This window comes from Mirounga leonina, unplaced genomic scaffold (genome assembly GCF_011800145.1).
Source record: "Mirounga leonina isolate KUSES-001 unplaced genomic scaffold, KU_Mleo_1.0 Mir_151, whole genome shotgun sequence".
Taxonomy (NCBI): domain Eukaryota; kingdom Metazoa; phylum Chordata; class Mammalia; order Carnivora; family Phocidae; genus Mirounga; species Mirounga leonina.
Window position 1 is genome coordinate 68,231,558 of NW_023270377.1, and position 20,234 is coordinate 68,251,791.

At 33.9% G+C, this 20,234-nt stretch overlaps 1 protein-coding gene across 3 annotated transcripts in view; it reads right to left on the reverse strand.

Moving 5' to 3' along the window:
• SLC4A10 (solute carrier family 4 member 10) overlaps positions 1-20,234 on the reverse strand; it is a 223,040-nt gene that overhangs the window by 30,145 nt on the left and 172,661 nt on the right. For all 3 annotated transcript variants that reach the window (XM_035007903.1, XM_035007904.1, XM_035007905.1), the window contains 4 exons: positions 14,277-14,382; positions 8,318-8,479; positions 6,578-6,691; positions 5,371-5,532 (listed from right to left, as the gene is read on the reverse strand). In XM_035007903.1, the coding sequence (XP_034863794.1) occupies positions 5,371-5,532; positions 6,578-6,691; positions 8,318-8,479; positions 14,277-14,382 (544 nt within the window). The remainder of the gene's footprint in view (positions 1-5,370; positions 5,533-6,577; positions 6,692-8,317; positions 8,480-14,276; positions 14,383-20,234) is intronic.

Genomic DNA, 20,234 nt, shown 5'->3' on the forward strand with positions numbered 1-20,234 from the left:
CTAGCTTTGTACAAGCATCTAATAAAAACAGAAATATAATTTCTCCCTAGTTATGTTGTACAGCAATGGGAGCATCTTAATGTAATGAGAATCAAAGGAAATAAAGCAGTTCTGGCAGTTCCACTAATTAATCATCATCATCCTTCTTGCCTTTCATTAAATATCTTAAAACTTGGTCTTTGTACCCAAATCATTAGCTGAGAGGCGTGACAGCCAAAGGGAAGTATCCCTTTGTCAGAGAGAGAACTCTGTACCTTCTAACATATTTCTGTAGATTTTTTTTTTCTGAAATAAAGACAGAATCAGAGCTTTTATTCTCACTTTCATCCACGAATCACAGGAAATGGACATATGGGAGGAAAAGGGAACATAGCAACAGGTGATGCTACACCAGACCCCACTAAAACCAACATGCAGCAAGACAAGAGGCCAGCCAAGGGGACCATCTGATACCCAGATGCCACTGCTGAAAAAATTCATTTCAAAGCTTGGCAGCCATTTCCTGCATCTGTCAAGTTAACCACATAAAAGACTATAGATTGACATGAAGAACCAGGCTGACAAAGAGGGCAAAAAAGAACATATCAAATGCCATAATCATCAAGAGAATGTGGTGCCAAATGAATGTTGCAAATGCATTCATTTACTCAAGTGATCTGAGATTGTATTGCTGTTTATTAAAAATGATGTCAAAAGAAGCCTGAACTGTCTACAGAAACATGTAGAAAAGCCCACAGTTTGTAGCTTAACAGAAACTTTCTTTTCTGTAAGATAGTATCTTTCTTTCCACTTTTAGAGAATGTGCTTTTTTTAAAACAGCTATTTCTAATGCTTTTCAAAGGGAGTCAGCAAACCTATGCCTATCCACTTTTCTAGGTAAGAAAACAAAAAGTGTTGGAGTACAGATCTATACCTATATATAATATAGATGATAATTTGTTTTCTCAAGTTTTTACATTTGCAGCTTCTATCACTCTTGAATGACCCAAAAGATCATGAGGTGCAGTGAATTGGAATTTTGCTAATTTGAGCTTCTTCATTCTGAGGGAGGAGGAAGTCACTTAGTGAGCTGGGCCAATTTCTTTAGCTCAACACAGCTTTACTGTGTATGTAGTAACACTCTCAAAATGATAAAAAATATTTTTAATGGCATGAAAAAATGCTCTATAAGAAAACAACTGCTTTGGTAATGGAAATGAAGAAAAGGTGAAAATGTAAGTTTGGGAGACATCAAAATGATGAATTCCAAGGTGACTTGGATATATGACACGGACTAAGATACATGAGGTAGAGTCCACTGGGTGCTTGATACAGAAACTAGAAAACATGATTCATTAAACTATTTCAGGGCATGATCCAACCAAGGTAAAGATGGGTTTTCAAGTGATAAAAAAAAATCAGTAAAAGCTGAAAATGTGGTTAACTTGTGGTCTGGGGATATACTCAAGAAACACGTATCTTTTCCTGACAATGTGGTTCAAGTCAAAGCCAGGGGACTGTGCAAACATTTCAGTGAAGCAACAGGTAGGGAAAGCGGCTATGGAACAAACCGTTACTCTGAGTCAAGACTGTCCTGAGAAGGCGATCTTTTATTGTTGTTAGCAGGAAAATCAGCGGCAGCAGACAGCACGATACTGAAGCTTATAGAGGACAATGATTATAGGCAAAAAATAAGAATAAAAAAGTGTTCAGTGTAGATAAAATATGTCTCCACTGGAAGGAATTTGCTTTGCAAACATCCACATCTGAGGAGGAGGATGGAATGTTCAGACTTATAGTGACCAAGAAAAGATTAATTCATGGGGCACCTGGGTGGCGCAGTCAGTTGAGTGTCCGACTCTTGGTTTTGGTTCAGGTCATGATCTCAGGGTCATAAGATTGAGACTCCCCCTACCCCCTGCCTCTATTAGGTTCAGTGGAGAGTCCGCTTAGGACTCTCTCCCTTTCCCTCTGCCCCTCCCCTCCATGCTCACTCTCTCAAATAAATAAATTTTAGAAAAAGATTAATTCTACTCATGGCAATATAGCAGAATGTATGATTAAATCATTTTCTCTATTGTTTACTAAATCCAGCCTATTAAGGGATAAAATATAAATCTTTTGATTGCATAGTCATTTATTTGTATAATAAAAATTAATTACAAATCATGTAATCTATTTTAGTAATACAGCCTCAAGTTTATTTCAGTGACAAAAACATTAAATGCTTTAAAGCTACATTTAATTCTACATATACAAACCCTTGAAAAGACCACTTAAAGGATGTTTTATGGTATTTTAGCTATTCTACATGATATGTAAAGAGGGAAATATAGTATATTTGTTGATTTAGAGCTTTGGAAAGGCTATGAATGTCAAGGGCCTACCACAGGCTCATGAAGAACAGACAGCTGTTATGTGATTTATAAGGTTGAGAGACCTAGAAAGAAAAGGATACAAAATGAACCAAAAGGTTATAGCACTCTCAGCAAACCTTCACTTAATTCTGCATTTTGTTTCAATATGATTCCATTAATATGTAGGGAAAAAGTACTGCTTGTATTAGTTTAGCTGTCGTTACAAAGAATGATTTTTCAGCAAAATCAGGGGGATTTCTGCCTAATTATAAAGGCTAAAAACAAAAACAAAAAATCTAACTTCCTTTGAAAGGAAAACAATAATTATAAGGCTTACTTTCTTCCTAAAAATAGGAGCCTTTGAGCTCATTTTAAAATATGTCATATAATGAAATATATATATACAGCCATTAAAAAAGATAATCAGATTTGTATGGTTGGTATGGGATGACTACCATGATAATGTTCTTACATGAAAAATAATACAAGTAACATATGTAGTATGAAAACATGTATTTGGCTATATATCAAAATTTTAACAATGTAATCTCTAGGAAATAAAATGATAGTGTTTTTCATTTTTGTCTTTTAACTTTTTATATTGTCTAATTTTTAAACCAAAATCATATATTACTTTGTGAGAAATACAGAGATATTTTCAGTTCTAAAAAATAAATTGGTGTTTAGGAAAATGTTTTCCTACTTCTTAGAGAGTTAACAGACTAACAATTTTCAACCTAAAGTATGTACACATGTTTTATAGATCTATTTAATCAACTATGTAACTTTCACAATTACGTTGTGGTAGAATTTGCTTTTGCAGATGACAGATATCTTAAAAGCAAATAATATTTTTAAATAATTCTTATTAAGTAAGTAGGCTATTAAACTTGGAAATCTGAATTCCTTGTTTTGAGGGCTGTATATCACTCAAAGTTTCCAATATTGAATGGAGTAGTTTTGGATCCAGCTCATATAGGCTTATGAGAACCAATTGTTCAATTTTCAAAATTTTTTTCCTACCAATTGATATCACATTGGTAACTTGAAATGGGTCATGGTGGAAGTATTCACACCATGAAAATCAGCAAACATTATAAAACAGGGTCTCTTTCTTTTAAATGCAGAGAACTGGTTGTTAAGCATGTACTAGCATACCACTTGTCTAGTTCCTAAGACTTTTTGAGATATTTTTGTAAAATTACCTTTTTAAAAAAGTTTTTATTTAAATTCCAGTTAGTTAACATACAGTGTGATATTAGTTTCAGGTGTACAATATAGTGATTCAACACTTTCATACAACACCCAGTGCTCATCACAACAAGTGAACTCCTTAATCCCCATCACCTATTTTACCCATCCCCCCACTCCCCTCTGGTAACCATCAGTTTGTTCTCTACAGTTCAGAGTATGTTTCTCTGACAGGAAAAAAGAGAGAGAGAGCAAAAGTGGGGGAGGGGAGCGGCAGGCAGAGGGAGAAGCAGGCCCCCCACTGAGTAGGAAGGTCAATTCCAGGACCCTGAGCTCAATCCCAGGACCCTGGGCTCAGTCCCAGGACCCTGAGATCATGACTGGAGCCGAAAGCAGATGCTTAACCAACTGAGCCACCCAGGCGCCCCTCCTCTCTTTTCTTCCCTTTGCTCATTTGTTTTGTTTCTTAAATTCCACATAATTAAGAATTTTATTTGACAAAAGCAAAAAGTGAATTGAACAAACTCTTTTCAGAAAGAGTTTTGAGCACTTGAGTTACTTTCTATAAAGAGAATGAAGAATGCTCTTTGTTTTCAGATAGACACACATTCTCCTCCAACATATACATAAAATTCCTTTTTAGTAAGATTTATTAGAAATAATTGTGCTTTCTTATGTGTTAATGCCATTACTATTTTCCACCAAATAGTTCAATTAGAGATTGTTTAATCCTTCTAACAATCATACTTATAAAATTCTTTAAAGTATGATTTCTGTTGCTCTGAAAAGGAGCCTTTCCCTAGAATTTAGAGAGTATATGAAGATAGCTGGGGATTATCTCAGGATACAAGAACAAAACAACTTGATTAACTGTACATGTTCTGCTTTTAGAAGATTTGATTTGGATTATTTTTTTAAAGATTTATTTATTTATTTATCAGAGAGAGAGAGCACAAGCAGGGGGAATGGCAGGCAGAGGAAGAAGCAGGCTCCCACTGAGCATAGAGCCCGATGTGGGACTCGATCCCAGGACCCCAGGATCATGACCTGAGCCAAAGGCAGAGGCTTAACTGACTGAGCCACCCAGGTGTCCCTGATTTGGATTATTTTTGACCACTCATTCATATCATGGATTTCATTTAACATATTCTTGTGAGTGATAGTGCTCACATTGAATATCTCAGAAATATTGCACACCAGTGAACAACTTTGATTATTCACAATTGTAAAATGGCAGGGTCAGAATATAATAAGTAAGATATATCCATATTTATTCTCTTAGTTTATGAAAAAAGTATTGAAATCTGCAATAAAACTCAACAAAGATATCACTTACAAACTATAACATTTATGGCCGGGTTTTGTTGTCATAGTCATTAAGGACAGATGAATAACTAAACCAAACGAGAAGATATAATTTGTTCCAATAATGAATGCAATCTAATAGGCATACTTAGGGTCAAATAGAGAAGTAGAGGAACCGTATATACAAGACAAATTGGTAAAGCTGCCCTTTACCAGAATAGACTGTTATTTCATTAAAATATGTTAAACATGGTAAAGAAAGTTACAACCTCTGCAAAGTGTATTATTTTAAGTCCTGGAAGTAAGGTTTCGGAGTTTAGGCTCAGCCAAGTGCTATAAATACATTAATTAAAAATTAATTAATTTTAAGCTCATTGTGAGACAAAGAATCATGAATATAGACAATAAAAATTACAAACCTGAAAACATTAATACTTTACTATATAAATGACTAGAGAGTACAGGTAAAGTATAATGAACATCAATCAATGTCGGTTAAGCCACAGTGATTTACATTAAAATGGATGTTAAAATATACCTTTAGCTTATGTTCTTTTCTGTTGATGATGACCGCTGTAATCTGTTGGTCCATAAAAATAAGAATAGTACAAAGCAGAGCTGGAATAATAGCAGCTATTACTGTCCACCATGGATTTGGACCTAAAGGTGTAACAAACCAGCCACGATCATCTCTGGTAGGCTGCAAGAAATTAAACAATGTACATAGTTAGTAACTGGATTAATGAATACCTAATCAAATTATATCTTACAGATGCTACCAGGAAAGCCCTAATTATAAATTGATATGCTAAATGAGCTATACTTAATAATAGTCATATTTACAAAGCATTTATCAGATACAAGTCACCAGTCTAAGTACTTTAAATATTTTAACTGGTTTTTTTCTTCACAACACTCTAAAGAAGGTGCAGATAATAAAACCGAGGCATAGCGGAGTCAGTAAATTGCCCAAGGTCCCAAAGGTGGTAAGTGGTGGAAAAATTTAAACTCTGACAAACTGGCTCAAAAATCTATGTTCTTAATTAATACCTATAGAACCATAAAATAATATTAATATTTACCATTTACAGTTGGCAAATTTATTTACATTTATAAATAGCACATTGACAACTGTATATAACTCTTATTTTAGATGTGTCCACAGGCCATTATGTGAAAATGGCAAAAAGACACCCGGTCATATCAGGAGCTCCGGGATTGGTTCTAAACATTGCCGGTGCCTGAGATGAGTCCCAAAGGAATTCATTTTGACATTCTTTGAGGACCTCCCAGTCCCATTTGACAGTGAGAAAACTGAGGCTCAGAGAAGTTAAGTAACTGGCCCAAGGTTACATACTTGGTAACATGGTCAAAATTCTATTCCAGACCTAATTTTATCTCTTTTCCAAAGCCCTATCCACTGTGCAATTTTTCATCAAGATAATGCATTTTCCTTTAGTTTCAAAATGCTTCCTTATCTTTCAGGAGTGTTGTGTTTGGATATTCTTACTGGAATAATTGACAGGAAATTTTTTCAAGTGGCCTCTAGATTCCATTTCTGTTTTTTTCTTTTTAATATTAGACCAAAATTTTAGCCATGTTGTGGGCATTTTAATGAATGCTCTATTAATCTATATTCCTTATATTTTCATGAAAACCTCAAGTACTAGGATTATAGCCATCATCTAAATGAAGATTAGACCTAGAGATGGAGAAATAGATTATAAATGGTATGATAACTTCACCTTGAAAACACTTGGTACTTGTAGTTTTGGAGATGGGATCCCAATGGCATAGTCAATTAAAACCATACACAGAATTGTAAGAAAGACAGCAAAGTCACTCACTATGGATCGAACCTAAAAATAATGAAAACACTTGTCACTTAAAGAATTATAAATGGTAAGGAATACTCAAGAACATAATCCAAAATCAAAATTTATAATCAGTTTATGACACAGTATCATAATATTATATTTTATGCTTACTATAATATTATCATTAGCTCTGTCAGAACCTGAATATATATTTCTGTATTCTGTTATTAAGATGGATATGCACTCAACCTTTCTAGAATGAGGCATTATGCAATAGCTACAATGGTGATTGCGCTGCTTTCAGTTTTTAAAATGTAAGTTTATTATGAGCTCAAGTGTGTGAATATTTACAACACAGAATAAGATTGCATGGCCAGAATCTGACTGAATTTTAGGATTCTTTCTCCCACAGGTAACATTTTAATATGATAAACCTAAAGCATAATAAAAGAATCTATTTATATTGAAGAAGCACAATATTTTGGCTGGTTTATCTGGGTTGTTAAGTATGGCAGCAGGGAATGTGTACAACAGAGTGGGAAAATTTTAAAGTTATTCTGTGTAAGCCAGATATTTTTTCTTTTTAAAAAAATTTTAATTCCAGCATAGTTAACATACAGTGTGATATTAGTTTCAGGTGTACAATATAGTGATTCAACAATTCTGTTTATTACTCAGTGCTCATCAAGATAAGTGTATGCCAGTTTTAAAGCCATTTTTCATTTATAAAGCCATCTTTGAGAAAAAAAAAATCCTTATTACAAACATCAACTAGGTATGGCTTCTATTAGGATGACTTTATGACACATACACCCACACAAAATGGAGGAGATTATTGTTTCAACTTACCAAAAAAATTTGTATCAATCAAATTGAGCTTTGGGAGGGGAAGGAATTAATCTTCCGCCTTAGGGAAGGAAGAGGTGACAAAAACAGAAGTTTTCTCTGGAAGAAACAGTTCTTAAAACATTTTCTTAGAGTAGAATTTTGATCATAATCTTTAGCTCATCCCTAAAAAGCTTGTTTTCTTGTTCCTTTTCTTTCTTTTTTCTTTTTTTTTCTTTTTGGCTGAGTCAGACATTATAGGTGTTACTTTGCAGTGTTAAATATTGAACTAAGCTGTTTCTCTGTTTACTTTCCTCTCCAAATATGCAGATGCAAACGTGGTGGGTTAGGGGGAGGGACTGACACTTTAAAAATGAAAAAGAGAATAGTGTTCCAATGAGTCTTGCAGGGGCTTTCCCAATTAGAGAATGTAATTGTGGCTCCTAGGAGGTATCTGTCAGGCTGGAATAGCTCCCACTGTTCACTGGGCAAGAAAGTGACAATCAGGAATGCAGTGTGGGCTTCGGATTTCCAAAAGCGTAAGTGGGAGAGTGTGAGTTTATCTTTGGGATCTGAAGTTAGCATAAAAGCCTCGAGGGCATGTGCAGTCCTAGCACCTGTATCACAAAATGATCTCTCTTCACCTCTCTCCCCGCACCTCACTCCTAACCTGGCAGCTCCCTCACACACACACACACACACACACACACACACACACACACAGCCTTTTAGTGGCTCCTTTGGTGGCAGCAATTGCTATTGCTTTTGTCTAAAACACATATGACTCTATCACATGCTCTATGTTGGTTTATGTTTGGATCAGGAAAATTCTAGTCTAAGTACCTTGGTTGGAAAATAGCGGCTAGTCTTGAACTGCTTCAGGGTAGCTGACAGAGTGACTGTGGAAAAGAACAGGATCACTGACCAAAACAGAACATCTGGTACATATGGGTGATCGTGGCCACAGGCTCGTCCAACATATTCTCCATGCAATGACTTGCATTCCTGCCAGAGGAAGTAAAACAAATGGAGCTAGTTAAGAAAGGAAAGGACACATTTCTTTCGGAAAACTAACGTCTAAGATCAACTGTAGTTGAGATGTTGAAGCTCTTCATCTATGGCTCTCAACGATTTAATAGACATCTGAGTAAGCTTTATGAATTCTATTTGGATAGGTAGTGAGCAATATTGGAGATTTATATTATGTTCAAATTGAACCACTTTTAAAATTTTTGCTTTTTTTCAAGTTAAATTTAAATCTATAAAACTAATTGACCTACCAATCAATGTATATTTAACCTCATATCCGCTAAGTTCCTAACACTAGATTTATTGAAAATATGACATATGTGATAGTGGGTGGGGGTTACTAGGATCAACACTACACCAAGACATTTAAGTATATCATCTTAATTAATTCCCACATCAACTGAGACAGAGGAAACTGAGACATAGGAAGTTAAGTAATTTGCTGTGTCCTCACCGCTGCTGGACAGCAGAGCTTTGGTACAAACATGGTGCCTATGGTGGGAATATTATTGCACATTTAAAGATTTATTTATTTATTTGAGAGAGCGAGAATGAGAGAGAGTACATGAGAGGGGGGAGGGTCAGAGGGAGAAGCAGGCTTCTCGCTGAGCAGGGAGCCCGATGCGGGACTCGATCCCGGGACTCCAGGATCATGACCTGAGCCGAAGGCAGTTGCTTAACCAACTGAGCCACCCAGGCACCCTATTGCACATTTAAGAAAAACAGTAATTTTGTGGAATTATTTCATCCAAAAGCTACCAAGAAAGTTGAGAAAGCAACGAGAAAACCATGATACATTCCTACTAGAATAAAATTGGGAGTCAATGATGTGGCTCAAATTTAGATTACAGAACAAAAGAGAGGAAGTTACTACATGAGCAAGGCAAAGCTCATATTTATTATGACTTCTCGTTTTTTGGTTTTTTCCTGGTATATATTTTTATAAGCCCCTGAAGGATCATCCTAATTACTACCTTAGCCATGAGGTGGCAGCAAAGGCAAAAAAATTTCTTTTCTCCAAGAAAAACTGAGCATTTTAAACATTAATATTCTGAAATGAAATAAAAATTCTCTTTTAAACTCATTTTGGTTTCTCTTATTTTATACTGAAGATTAGATTACTGAAGTAGTACTTTTTTTTTTTTTTTTCAAAACAGAAAATCATGATTTAAGTGATCCGGTGACCTCATTAGTAGTACTTGAGATATTCTGGACCTAAAGAGAAATTGAATTTATTGAGGATCCTTCTGCTTCTGTACCTTCAGAAGATTTTAGAATAGATCACAGATAGCCACATTTTTATCTAAAAACAAACCAACAACCAGTAAAGTCTATTTAGGGCAGCTACCCCTAAGGCTAGGATTCTTGAAAAATATTGTTAGCTTACCTTATGATTATCTAAAAGAATTGTCCCCTTTTCTAATCTAGCCCCAAATATTTTCCTTGCAAGCTAAAGTTGAGTTCCAGTTATCTATATTAAGCTAAGACAGAGCACAATAACTTGGTTAATTAAAAGACCAAAGAAACCACATTTACCCAGCCACAATTATGGTTTTATTTTCCTTCTCTCAAAACTCTTAAAAGATAAAGTATCAAAAGTAAATCCTTGCATTTTTAGTCTTTTCTCTTGCCCCTGTCCAGAGGCGCTAGCAGAGCAATCATTAAGCAAAGTAATGGTTAAGTAGAATGGCAAAACACAAAGAGGAGCTAGAAGCTCCACTGCAAACACATCATTTGTAGATTTGTGGCTGTCTTCAGTCTTTTTTGCAGATATACAAGTCTTCTAAATATTCCTTGGACGTGGCTGGTTCTTGCTCTCAATCCTTGAGAACATAGATGCCACTTAAAGGATCATTTAACAGTCATATAATCTATAATAAATTGCCAGTAGCTTGCCTTGTTACTTTAATTCAAAGCAAATTTGAAAAGGGTGAGTTTTTTTCTTCCCTTGTGGGGGGCAGTATGTTATTTAAAAAGAAAAATTGTGACCTACAAAATTCTACATTTATTTTCTGGTTTTACCCCTAACACACACACACACACACACACACACACGAACCAGTCCTAAGATTTAGGAGTGAAAACTAAATCTAAATCCTGTTCCCTTTTTTGAATCTAACATATGGTTTCAATTACAAAAATTTAAAAAATGATGGTTGACAAACTCATTTCTCCTAATTATTCTTCAAACACATTCTAAGTTTCAATTTTATAAGTTTACAAAAATTTAGTTCGCTAAGAAGTAAAATATATTTATTTTGTTAATAAGAAGAAATTAAAGTTGGCATTAGTATATTCTCCCTTATATATGTACAAGCTAAATATGTAATTCTCAGACAATTGCTAGTTAATTGCATGTGAATATTTTAAACCTTGCTTAAGAATTCCTTGTAATGACTGATTTTAAGATTCTGTTAAATACATTTATTTATTTATATAAAAGAAACTTACATATTCCAGCTTGCCACAAAAGACCTGAGTTAAGCATTACTCACAACAGCCAAAATATGAGAACAACCTATATTTCTGTAGCTGGATGAATGAATTAAGAAAATGTGGTATAAATATACAAAGGAATATCAGTTACCCTTAAAAAAGAGGGAAATCCTGTCATTTGCAAAAAACATGAATGAACTTGAAGGACATTATGCTAAGTGAAAAAAGGCAGACATGGCAAGACAAATACTTCATGATTTTACTTATATGTGGAATCTAAAAAGTCACCCTCATAGAAGTAAAAAGCAGAGTGGTGTTTACCAAGGGCTGGTGGGGACGAAGAAGGGAAAATAGGGAAATACTGGTTAAAGGGCCCAAAGCTTTAGTTATGGGGAATGAATAAATTCTGAAGATCTAATATATATCATGATTACTATGAATAATGATACTGTGTTATATTGTTGAAATTTGCTAGGGCAGTAGATCTTAATGGTTCTCACCAAAAAAAAAAAAAAAAAAGAGAGAGAGAGCAAGAAGAAGAATGGGAAAAAAAGGAAAAGGTAACTATGTGAGGTGATGGGTACGTTAACTTGCTTAATTGTGGTAATCATTTCAGAATTTATACATACATCAAAACATCATGTTATACATCTCAAATAGTTGCAAGTTTTATTTGTCAAACATACCTCAATAAAGCTGGAAAACAAAATGAATCAAAACAAAACACTTGCATTAAATAGTAAATTTGTGATATGAAACTGTTTTTCAAAACAATCATTAAATGTTTATTGAATACTTACTATGCATATAGCAGTGTGGGAGAATCAAAGAAAGCTAAAATTCTTCACCCTTGCTGAGTTAGCAAGGTATAAATTATAATTCATGAGATACATAACAATTCAATAAAAACTTTTCAAATGAATAATATGTAAAGTAAATGTTCTATCACCATTTTTATAAAACCAGTTATAGCCATTAGCACAGTGTTTTGTTAATAAAATGCTAATGATTGTGCTGGGGGAAAAACCCAGCATAATAATTAAGACCAAAATTTAATGGTCTTCATTGACTTAAAAATTACAAGATTTTTTCATTATGTAGCATTCCCTTTGGTGATAAAGGCTATTTCTGGTCAAGATTAGCAATTATCCATTGCAAAAACTGCTTTTAACTAATGAAAAATAATATGAAAATTTCTGCCAGAATGCTAAGACCTACTACAGACTTAAAAAAAAAAAAAAATCAGTGCAAGATTTGCTTTGATTGCAAAATATTTTCTACTATACTCTGTTTGACCCTAAAACTTTTAACGTCTAAAATTAATTCATGACTAGCCAGATCACTTATGCTATGAGTCTTTTGAAAGTTTATTATTGGGTGCCTGGGTGGCTCAGTCGTTAAGCGTCTGCCTTCAGCCCAGGTCATGATCCCAGGGTCCTGGGATCAAGCCCCACATTGGGCTCCCTGCTCAGTGGGAAGCCTGCTTCTCCCCCTCCCACTCCCCCTGCTGTGTTCCCTCTCTTGCTGTGTCTGTCTCTGTCAAATAAATGAATAAAATCTTTAAAAAAAAAAAAAAAGAAAGTTTATTATTAAGGATTTGCCATCACATAGAATAAATACTATCATTTAACAGTAAATTATTAAGAAAATACATAACACATAGAATAAATTATCATGTTAAATAACCTAGAGATGGGGTTATTGGGTTTCTGCATTGAAGGGGACACCAAGATGAGGTGCACAAGCAAGAGGCTCTTTAGACATATTATCTCTACAGTTTACACAAAGGGAATATAAATGGAAGATACACTGCGGAATAGATCAATCATGATCCCATGCTTAAATTCTGAATAACTGTAGCTTTCTTTCTTGCTCAACATTTCTTTTATTGGTCCATTTAAATGGCTCTCTGAAAGGAAACAGTCTTTTAATGTTATTTTTCTAGGGACAAATAGATGGAACAGAATAAATATTAATTATAACAGAAGAAAACAAGAATAAGTGAAAGCTTATTCTAGAGAAAATGATTAGGATAAGAAAAAAGGTCATAAAATATAGGTTAAGATAGAATTTTAAACTGAGGGCAAGTAATTTGATTTTCATTCTGAAAGAAAACATTTAATGGGGAAAATTGAGAAAATAGGCAATAGGTCAAATGCTCTTATAGGAATCATACCTAGAGTTTTGTGATATTTGTACAACAGAAAAAGATTTCTATGTTCCACTAACTGCATCACTTGCTAAAATAGTATGTGTTTCATAAAATGAACTAGAACTCATTTAGAGTTATGCTGATGGTTATAACGGGATTTGAGCTTATACAGGTAAGTAAAGTGGCAGGAGCTCTAGACTGTAATGTTCATAACTAGAATAATTCAGATTCTAATACTTACTAAAATCAGAACGTTCAATTTCTCCAATTATGAGATTAGATTGAACAGAAGGATGCAAATATAGATGGAAAAAGAGGTGCACAAACATTATAAGATACTAGGAAGAATTGAAAAATGCATATATGGGGAGGGAGAAAAAAGAAATCACAAAACAGAGGGAGCCAAAATTTTTAGGTACAGGATTTAACCCTGATAGGTAAAAAATCTTTGCCATTCCTTTTCTTGAGTGGGAGATAAGAAGAAAATGCAAGTAAGAAAGCCTTTCCTGGGGCACCTGGGTGACTCAGTTGGTTAAGTGTCTGCCTTCGGCTTGGGTCATGATCCCAGGATCCTGGGATCAGGCCCTGCATCGGGCTCCCTGCTCAGCGGGGAGCATGCTTCTCCCTCTCCTGCTCACCCTGCTTGTGCTCTCTCTCTCTCTCTGTCAAATAAATAAATAAAAATCCTTAAAAAAAAAAAAAAAAGAAAGAAAGAAAGAAAGCCCTTCCTGAGGAAGGTGCCAGAATTTTGTTAATAGTGAATTTTGTTCTTCCTAAAGACTTCAGTATTTACACTGAAATATTAACAAACATCCCCTCCCCCTCAGCATATTCCAAACAGCTGGAGCAGTATTAGAGAGTGAAGTAAAAGCGTTCTGGGTTCTTTACACAGAAGGCCAACTTAGTTCTGCCATATGGTTTCATTTAGGTCAACACCACTCTTATTTAATGTGCCTTCAGTTAATCTTGTCATATTATGATTGCTTTTAGAGTAATTCAGGCCTACTAACTATTAGTAAAACTTAATAATGAAAGAAAACCCCAGTTTACTAATGAAAACCTAAAAATGAAATTAAAATTAAGATAAAACTTTTACTTTTATAGTAATTAACCATTCAAAATATTATTGCTTTAGTGGCAATAATTCATTCAAAATGTCAACAAAAGCCTGTAAGTTTCACTTACCGATACAGTTAGATTCTCCCAAATTATGTCAGAGGCAGAAATATTGGACTCCCTCCATTCCTTCAATGTATCATTGCTAGGATTATGTGGTTCTACACAGTTACACCTGAAAAGGCAAAATAGTGTCTTTTGTGAACTAAGTATCTTTTTGTCACTATACTCAAAACAAATGTATGATGGGTTCTTCTTCCCCAGTCATAACTTTTCTCCTTCTGAGAGAAAAGTAGTTAGGTCATCCTAAACTCCAAGACACAATATTTCCAGAAAGCAGGATAGATATGCTGTCAGGACATTAGACTACTCTATAGTATTTTCTCTAATGAAAGAGGTCATTCCCTTTCTATCCCAGTGAGATGAAATTCTTAAAAGTGTAGGTTAGAGCACAAGGCTTTTGGAGGCTTTGAAACCAGGATGCCTTCTAGGCTTTACCATGACAATTTGCCCCTAAACTATAAGTTAAATGGAAAAAAAATGATAGACATCCAAATCTACTATTATAATTTACTTATTTTTATTAATATTATACAACTATATCAATTAAAGTTGTAGTTACTTAATCTGTACTCTAAAGGTCATTTATAATTTTGCAAATTAGGTTGAAGAACCCTAGGTATCTCAGGATATACTATTCTTTGTGATGAGTGACAGTGTTATTTTAAAAAAAATCAATACACAAAAGCTTTTTGAGTACCTACCACATAGAAGGTAACGTAATGAATGCTGGATGGGCATAAGAGCAAAGAGAAAATGCAAGAGTTGGGCACAGTGGTATTATTATGTAATAGAAAGCAATTTTTGCTCTCACGGTTCTTTATAACTTTATAAATAAATCAGGAGACACAAGCTAAGATTACCAACAGATTAACGTTCTTAGATGTTAACTTCAATTTACAAATGGTTTTGTTTCCAAAAATTCATTCATAAACTATTTGTCCTTCAGAATGCATTTTCTTATAGAAGCATTTTATAAAAATGGTGGTTGGGCTCCCAGATTAACCCATATATACTGCATAACAAAATTAGTTGAACTGCTGTTTTAATGGTATTAATAAACTATAGAATCTCACTACCATTACTAACATTATTTCTATAGAAAAATATCACACGGTTTCTACTTGGTAAATCCCTCTGCCTAAGCAATAGTCTCTCTTGTGTCTTCTACATCAGGAATTTGGTCTTTACACCATTCATTTATGCTTCAAAGAATATTGAGTGCCTATTACAGCAAGAAACTCTACTTGACTTGGGTAATACAAACAAGCATGCTTCCTTCTCTTACTAAGGAAGGTTAGAAGATTCCTTAGCTGGGCTCACCTGGACTAGGCCTCTAAGAGGGTAAAGGGTTCCAGTGAGAAAGCTGGTGACAAGGGTTTTAAGAGATAGGATATGGAAGCGCTACAGTGACCTCCATGGTAGCAGAAAGAGAAGCTACAGCAAAAGGGAAACAAAGGAACCTAAAATGCAGTAATAGACATACATTAATGCAATTTATTTAAAACTATAGGTTCCTAAGTCCCAGATTGGCTGTACATAAAGCTCTGTTCCTTACTGGCTGCATGGCCATGGGAATATCATTCAAGCACTCTAAATCTTGATTTCCAACACTAGTAAAGGACTGCCCAGTAGAATCCCAAAGAGGGTCTGGACTAAGACAAGGTCTCATACTAAACAAAGAAATATAGTGAGAGAAGAAGATGTAAATGTGGAAACTAATTGAGAGTCTGACTATATACACTTGATTCCAGAAATCCTCCTTCTACTACTACACATAATACTTCCCTTCTCCAGAAAAGTTACATTAACCCTAACAGAAAGAAGGTTAGAGTCCCCCAGAATCTCTAGTCAGGCTGATTAGTAAGGTCTTCTGCTGTACAAAGCCAATTCAAAAAGACTACGAGATGAGCTGTTATTTCAAATGTGTCAATCCCACCACAAAGTAATAAGAAACAGGGAAACATGGCCTAAACAAAAGAACAAAATAAATCTCCAGAAACTCATCTTAAAGAAATGGAGGTATATGAATTACCTGACATAAAATTAAAATAACCATCATAAAGATACTCAAAGAGCTTGAGAAAACAATGCACAAATAAAATGAGAATATCAACAAAGAGATAGAAAATACTAAAAAGAGCCAAACAGAAATTTTGGAGCTGAAAAATATAGTAACTAGACTGAAAAATTCTCTAGAGCAATTCAACACTAGGCTCACTCAAGGAGAAGAAAGAATCAGTGGACTCAGAGACAAGTCATTTGAAATTTTCCAGTCAGAAAAACAAAAAAGAAAAAAGAATGAAAAAGAATGAAGAAAACCTAAGAAACATACTAAATACCATTAAACAGACCAATATATACATTATGGAAGTCCCAGAAGAAAAAGAAAGAGAATAAGGAAAAAAAACTCACTCAAAGAAAGGGGACGGAAACAGACATCCAGATTTAAGAAACCCATAGAACTCTAACCATAGTGAATTCAAAGAAATCCACACTGAGACACATTGTAAGTAAACTGTCAAAAGTCAAAGACAGAGAGAGTATTCAGAAGGCAGCAAGAGAAAAGCAATTCACCATGTGTAAGAGAACCTCAAGACTTTCAGTGGATTTTTCAGCAAGAACTTCGTAGGCCAGAAGGGAGAAGGGTGATACATTCAAAGTGCTGAAAGGGAAAACTACTAACCAAGAACGCTATGTCTGGCAAAACTATTATTCAAAAATAAAGGAGAAATAAAACCTTTCCAGATATGAAAACAAAACAAAATGAAAACAAACAAACAAACAAACAAAAAAATTGAGGGAGTTCATCACCACTAGACCTGCTTTGTAAGAAATGCTAAAGGAAATTCTTTAAGTTAAAACAAACAGACCCTGAACAGCAACACAAAAGCACAAGAAAGTATAAAGCTTGCTAGTCAGGGTAAACATACAGACAAAAAAGAATATTGTAATGGATGTGTGTAAAAAATCACTTTTAATTCTGGTATAAAATTCTGGAATAAAATAATTTAAAAATTACTATTACTATAAAATATGTTAATGGATAGATGATATAAAAATGTGATTTGTGACCTCAATAATATAAGTGTGTAAAGGGGAGAAAGTAAAAGTGAAAAGTATTTATATGAAATTGAATTTGTTATCAGTTTATTAATAGATTGTTAGAACTCTAAGATGCTTTATGTAAGCCCCATGGTACCACAAAGAAAATACCTGTAGAACAAACACAAAAGAAAATTGTGAAGAAATCAATGTCACTAAAACCACCCCCCCCAAAAAAAAAACAAAGACAGAAAAAGAGGAAAAGAGAGACAAAAACACTGTAAGACAGAAAGCAAATAACAAAATGGAATAGTAAATCCTTCCCTATCAAGAACTACTTAAATGCAAATGGATTCAACTCCCCAGTCAAAGGCAAAGAGTGGCTGAATGGATAAAAAAACAAGATCCACTAAATGTGTCTAGAAGAAACTTTTCATTTAAGGATACACATAGGGTGAAAGTTAAAGAATAAAAAAAGATACTTGATGTAAATGGTAACCTAAAGGGAACAGGGAGGGGGGCATAATTATAACAGATAAAATAGACTTTAGGTCAAATATTGTAAAAAGAGACAAAGAAGGACATTATATAATGATAAAAGGGTCAATTCACTAAAAAGATACAACAATTAAAAATGTATACTGACCTAACGGCAGAGCACTGAAATATAGAAAGGAAATACTGACAGAACTAAGGAAAAGATAAACAGTAACAAATAATATTAGGAGACTTCAATACTTCACTGTATTTATTTATTTATTTATAATTATGTTTAATTTTTTTAATTAAAATTTTAATTTTAATTCAAGTATAGTTAACATACAGTGTTATATTAGTTTCAGGTGTATAATATAGTGGTTCAACAATTCTATACATTACTCATTGCTCACCATGATAAGTGTACTCTTTAATTCCCATCACCTATTTCACCCATCCCTCCACCCACCTCACCTCTGATAACCCATCAGTGTATTCTCTACAGTTAAGAGTCTGTTTCTTGGTTTGTCTCTCTCTGTTTTTTTCCCCTTTGCTCATTTGTTTTATTTCCTAAATTCTCAGTGTTTCACTTTAAATAATGGATCTCATCCAGACAAAAGAGAAACAAGGAAACAGAAGACTTGAACAACACTATAGACCAAATGAACTTAACAGCATATACAGAACATTTCAGCCAACAGTAGCAGAATACAGTTTTCTCAAGCACATAAAGGACATTCTCCAAAACAGATCACATGTTAAGTCACAAAACTAGTCCTAACAAATTTAAAAAGAATTAAATCATACTAAATATATTTTCCAACCACAATGTAATCAAACCAGAAAACAGTAAGAGAAGGAAAACTGGAAATTTCACAAATACACGGAAATGAAACAACACACCCTTGAACAACCAGTGCATCAAAGAACATACTAAAAGAAAAATTAGAAAATATCTTTAGACAAATGAAAATGAAAACACAACATAATAAAATTTATGGGGTGCAGAAAAGCAGTACTAAGAGGGAAGTTTATAGCAATAAATGCCTCAAAATGAGGAAAAGTCTCAAATCAACAACCTAACTTTAAACCACAAGGAACCAGAGAAAGAAAAACAAACTAAGCCTAAAGTTGGCAGAAGAAAGGAAATAATAAAAATCAGAGCAGAAGTAAATGAAAGGGACTAGAAAAACAATAGAAAAGATCAATGAAATGGAGTTTGTGTTTTGAAAAGATCAATAAAATTGACAAACTTTTAGCTAGACTAAGAAAAAAACAGAAGACTCAAAATTGGAAATGAAGGAGGAGGCATTACACCTGATTCCACCGAAATTAAGAGTTATTAAGAGATTACTATGAGCAATTATATGCCAACAAATTGGATAACCTAGAAGAAATGGATAAATTCCTAGAAACAGGCAATCTACCAAAACTGAAACATAAATAAATAGAAGTTCTGAACAGACCCATAACTAGTAAAGAGAAATGAATCATAATAAAAAATCTCCCCAAAAGGAAAAGCCCATGACTAGATGGCTTCACTGTTGAATTCTACCAAACATTTAGAGAAGAATTGATGTCAATTCTTTTCAAACTCTTTCACAAAGCTGATGAGGAAGGAGCACTTCCAAATTCATTTTATGAGGCCAGCATTACCCTGATACCAATGCCAGAAAAATATATTATAAGGAAAGAAAACTGCAAGCTCATATCTCTGATGTATATTTATGCAGAAATCCCCACCAAAATACTAGCAAACCAAAATCAACAGTGCATTAAAAGGTTCATACATCAAGACCAAGTGAAATTTATCCCTGGAATGCAAGGGTGATTCAACATACAGATATCAATCAGTGTGATATACCACATTAATAGAACAAAAGATAAAAATCACATGATCTTAGATGCATAAAAAACATCTGACAAACTCAACACCCTTTCATAATAAAAACACTCATCAAACAAATAATAGAATGAAATTATCTCAACATAATAAAAGCCATATATGACAAGCTCACAGCTAAAATCCTAATCAGTAGGAAAAAAACCAAAATCTTTTCCTCTAAGATTAAGAACAAGACATGCTCACTCCTGCCATTTTAATTAAACATAGTTGGAAGTCCTAGCTAGAACAAATAGATAGGAAAAAGAAATAAAAGTCATCCAAATTGGAAAAGAAAAAGTAAAATTATTTTTACCTTTGCAGTTGACATAATCTTATGTGTAGACAACTCTAACGATTTTACACATAAAAACTTAGAATAAATGAATTAAGCAATATTGTAAGATAAAAAATCAACATACAAAACTCAGTTGAGTTTCTACAAACTAGCAATGAACAATCCAAAAAGAAAATTAAGAAAACCATTGTATTTACAAGAGCATCAAAAGAATAAAAGACTTAGAAATAAATGTAACTCAAGACATGAAAGACCTGCACATTTA